Here is a 5,000-nt window from a genome sequence, read left to right on the forward strand (position 1 = left end):
TTATCTTCGGAGGTATAAGTCACGGGGATCCACCATCTCTGATAAGGCTCTTCCAAAGACTGATTATCAAGGAAGAACTGTTCCTGCGAGATTCTGGCAGAGCTGTTTTCGCTACGGTGAATGGTAATAACTGGGAATCCCTTTTGCAGTGTCCACGTATCCATAATGGTTTTCACATTCAAGCCCCTTGGTAGAGTACCTTCCTTGTGCGCAGCGTTGGTCAGGAACTGCCAGAGGTCATCTTGATCAGCATTCTTGTATTTCCTAAATATGGTCCAAAGGCAGTTTAATTGATATCTACAAATATCATGGAAAGAAAAGTAATGTAACATCATGAAAAATTTAGACATAAAATAAGAGAAATATAATTAGGAAGTACGTATACCATATATATATATATATATATATATATATATATATATATATATATATATATATATATATATATCAAAACATTCTTAAGATAAGTAATGAAAACAAACTTACAATGTCGTGAGGTAATTTTTTAGTCCATTTCTGAAAGTTCCCTCTGTCAAGAAGTGACTCATCATACGTATTATTGAAGCGCCTGAAAATCGATCTTGATTAGTGATTATATACTTAATCAGGGAGAAGAAATTTTATTTCATTGATATCATATATCATTTCAAAATTTGAGCAGCTTTGAGACCCATTTAAGAAAAATATATTTATAGCTTTACCTTTAAGATATGATATGGAGTCAAATATCTCTATGATTTCAATAGGATCAATTACTGGAACGCTTATCGGATGCGAAGATTTCAGGGCATCTAACGCAAATACTTCTTGAAGGCGTCTCACAACAAACTGGTCCATTAGACCCCAAGATGGTTCTATCTATAAAGATGAAATACTCATTGGCCATCTACATTAAAAGAAGAATTCATTTTGCTTTCTCCATATGGGGAATGTTGAATGAATGTATTTTAGGCTACAGGAGGGTTGGGATCTGTATTTTATAATGTTAACAATTTCCTCTATGAAAAATCACTATAGTTTAGACCATTTTGGAATCATTTATTGTTTACTAAGTATCCATATTCATGTTCTTATTACACTTGATGTTTGGCCAAAGGTTTAATACAAAATTACAATAACCCAGAGGCTACTTTATGGGGAAAGGTTGATAAGGTGCCACAGAGGATTAATTGTAAAAAAAAAAAAAAAAAAAAAAAAAAAAAAAAAAAAAAAAAAAAAAAACACGCACACATATTTACTTTATAGTGTTAAAACTTTCTTAACAAAAGAGGTAAATTCTTACATGATCAACTGCCATATCTCCCATATATGTTGCAAATCCTTCGTTCAGCCAAAGATCAGTCCACCACTTCAAAGTGACGAGGTTACCAAACCACTGGTGGGCCAGTTCATGAGAAATCAAATAGGAAACCCATTGTATATCCTCTGCTGATGCTTCTGCAGGGTCGTGAAGGAGGCCACTTTCCCTAGAAAGGAATTTGGATGTTCCTTTGATTATACTCGTAGAAAAGAAATCTAATCCTGCTCAAAATAATCTTATTTTTATTTAATTCACTTGCTTTGCTCATTCCAAATTCTAAAGAACTGAGAATGCTTCAGAGTAATCAGTTCAAGTGTGATTTCTTTTATCGTTATAGTTTATGTTCTTCAATGGTCTTATCAATAACCATGGAAAATCTATTTGGATAGATATTAAGGGCTAAATGTTTGACTGTTTCATGATTTATGTAGAGTTATGCGCTATATATTTTACATGTTGAACTCAAGTATCTTATACTCATAGCATAAGAATAATTATTTTAGTCTGATTCATCTAATGCATAGTTTTGTTAAAAAGAACGAAGTGAAACGATCAAGACTTATTTAAGAAAAACGTTTTTGTTAAGGTGAAGCGAGAATAAGATTAAGGAATTATTGAAATGGCGGTTAGTTACCTCAAATTAGCAGGAAGAGATACCACAAAGAGGTAAGGTAATTTTCATTAATTGAAGGAGAAGAATTATAAGCTATTATTTGCCTGGGTATCACCATGTCTTTTCTAAACTCAAATGTGTTCAAAATATATCCTTTCATAATGCTTATGTTCATTATGAACAATTTAAAGCCTCGGCATCAAATTTTGTTGGCGCATTCTCCACGATCATAACCCTTGATTAATTGGCCTTCTAGTTTTAACAGTCTGTATATACATACTATGGCCTTAGAACATATAGTTAGTAAACAACTAAAACCACCTACCTGTAAGTGATCAGCCCCCAGTTTTCCATAGCATTAGGATTCATGGCAGGTGGACAGATCATGTCCAGTTTAGGGAGTGGGAAAGGTACCTCGAAGAAATCCGTAATGAACCTAAGGCCAAGTACTCCCACCTTTTCGGCATACATAATTTGGTTTTGAACAGCCTCTCGAACCCATACTGGCCAATATTAAGAAAAAGAATCGAGGTGATTTTTACTTGAAATTGCAGGAAGTGAAAACAAAGTAGGCCTATGTTGTTACTCATTGCTTTATGGTCTGACTTTTAAAAATCTAGGGTTTGAAGTGAACTACTGTCAGTATGCTGAATTTCAGGATACATTTTCCCTTGAGGATTACATTTTATAAATGACTATCCCACGGATTTGTTCTAAAGATCTCCTAGTCAGGTTTCAGCAGGGCTAGATACGCAATCTTCATTCGTTCTTAGTTTGTAAGGATAGGTAAGGTTAGGTTAGGTTAGGTTAGGTAAGGCTAGGATATTAAGGCAGGAAGACTGAATAGAGTGCTTCTAGCTTATGAATAAATCAACTATAACTACAAAAATATTATGATAATCTTGACAAATTTTTGTTCTCTGATGGAACATAGCAAATACCAGCTTTGATTTTAATCGAAAGTTTGTCAGCATTAAGTATTTACTTTATTCTGTTTTTTGAAATACAGAAAAATAAAAAGCAAGGAATTTCCAGAAGCACCACCATTGTCATTATGTTCTAGTTTGCATCTCACTACAAAAAGCAAGCATAGAATACCCAATTCATAAATCATCATCAAACCTGTAAGTTATCAATCCCCAGTTCTCCATAGCGGCGAATGAATTTTCAGGAAGTGCTATCATATCGATTTTGGGAAGTGGAAATCTTATGTGGAAAAATTGCTCAAAGAAACTCAGTGCCTTCCTGCTTACGTCTCCTGCGAAATTGGTATCCTTTTGGACTGCGGCTCTTGTGACAGCTTAAAGGTAAGTAATAGTAAGTAATTGTGTAATGGTGGGTAGAACTTGATAATTGGAGGATAAAATGATTTAGTCCTTTTTGAATTTTGTAATGGGTGATGAATTTCGTTTTGAATATAGACTGGGTTTCTTATAGGTATATGAGAAGACACGGGCAATATTTGACATACAAGAACTTGATATGATGGAAAAATAGATTTAGTTTCATTGGAGAAAAAGTGAAGAACTATTGCATAATGAATCAATGGTGATGCTTGTTTGTTGAACATCCTAATTTTCAATGACAGAGGGTCCTAGTTCGACTCCTGTACGAGGATGGATGGATGTACACGCCCCATTAAAAACCCATTGTTAACCTAAACAATGAATTAGGTTTCTGTTAGTCATACAACCATAGTGGTCGCGATCAGAGTTAAGGCTGAAGATATCCTGTAAACTCGTCTCAAAATATTTGCTGAAAACGGAAGGCAAACCCCTTATGGCGTTATCGCTCCAGAATGAAAATTAAGTAGACATACGCGTATACATTGCGCAGATAACAGATTTATAATATCTTCGATAAGTGATAGGTAGATATTTCTTTTCCTCATCAGTTATATCATAAAAGTAATAGCAAACAAAGAAATACTTTTCAAAATATCCTTATAACCCAAATGACCCTGTGCTTCATCTAACCTACTTACAAAAGAAGATCAATAAGCAGCTTATATGCAATGATACTTGAACAACAGATGGTCCATTAGCAGGCCATAGTATTTGAATAAATTTCTTAAATATTACAGTACAGCATTTTAAACCTACAATAATATTGTTAATTTCAAAGACTGGTTTTCAGATCTTAAAAGTTATCTATAATGATAGAGCACTTAATTATGAATTACTGCCATTATTTTCTCATTAATAATATTTTAATCTTTTGAAGTTTTACCACTGTAAGGTTTAAATCTTCTCTCTATTTATATATTTGAACATCACCTAACTTGTTCATAATGGAACCATTTATTCTAAAGTTCTGCCAGAAACTGAACAAACCTTTTAAAACTACAAAGTAATTACATGAATATATGAAAAATGAATTTGGTCAATATTTTGCACTTATTTACATTTTCTGTTGAACAAATATCAGTAAAATTAAATGTATTTTTATTAGCAAGAATTAGGGCGTAAAAATACCCTTAGGTACTAAAGAATGTTATATATTTAAAGCAATAAAGACTTGAAATTCCGAGATTCTGAAATATTTCTGAATCTGGCATATGAAAGAAAAAAAATTCTTTAATCATTTAAATTGGTTATAGTTTATAAATTCAGTTTATATGCAGTATGGTATTATTCAAAAGTTTACCCAAGTAAATGCATTTTGAGAACACTACAAATATAAATGAAAATCAACAATCAAAAATAGCTTCATCCTAATTAAACTTTATATTATCATGTTACTTACTAAGACAAGATTTCATTGTTTGTTCAGAGGTGCCTATTGTGAATTTAAAATAAACCTGCCAAAGAATTGGTAACTTTCATCTCAGCACTATGCATATCAAGATATTCTAGAAACCACACTTTTTTTTTTTTTCTAAGATTACCGTCGTACTATCTAGGTACTGTATCGCTTTATAGAAGACCTAAAATTCAAAACACCAAAAGTTACTTATGCTTAGAAATTCTTACATAGGCTAATAGTAGCATGATATTGGATATAAACTAAAATTTAAATTACCAATGATTTCAGGAAGAACGTAATTGTTTCCTTTAGAATTGAAATAGTACAGCTTACAAATGATGC

The 5,000-nt window shown here is 32.5% G+C and overlaps 1 protein-coding gene across 2 annotated transcripts in view; it reads right to left on the minus strand.

Moving 5' to 3' along the window:
* LOC137657920 (aminopeptidase N-like) overlaps positions 1-5,000 on the minus strand; it is a 17,851-nt gene that overhangs the window by 8,640 nt on the left and 4,211 nt on the right. Inside the window, exons 6-10 of one of the 2 annotated variants that reach the window (XM_068392584.1) lie at positions 2,239-2,416; positions 1,283-1,466; positions 702-858; positions 487-568; positions 1-264 (exon numbers count right to left, since the gene is read on the minus strand). The exon at positions 1-264 is cut by the window's left edge and continues 119 nt beyond it. In XM_068392584.1, coding sequence (XP_068248685.1) covers positions 1-264; positions 487-568; positions 702-858; positions 1,283-1,466; positions 2,239-2,416 — 865 coding nt within the window. Of the gene's footprint in view, positions 265-486; positions 569-701; positions 859-1,282; positions 1,467-2,238; positions 2,417-3,035; positions 3,214-5,000 lie in introns of both variants that reach the window. The other variant, XM_068392585.1, reaches the window with a different exon arrangement.

The sequence above is a fragment of the Palaemon carinicauda genome, chromosome 18 (genome assembly GCF_036898095.1).
Source record: "Palaemon carinicauda isolate YSFRI2023 chromosome 18, ASM3689809v2, whole genome shotgun sequence".
Classification (NCBI taxonomy): Eukaryota; Metazoa; Arthropoda; class Malacostraca; order Decapoda; family Palaemonidae; genus Palaemon; species Palaemon carinicauda.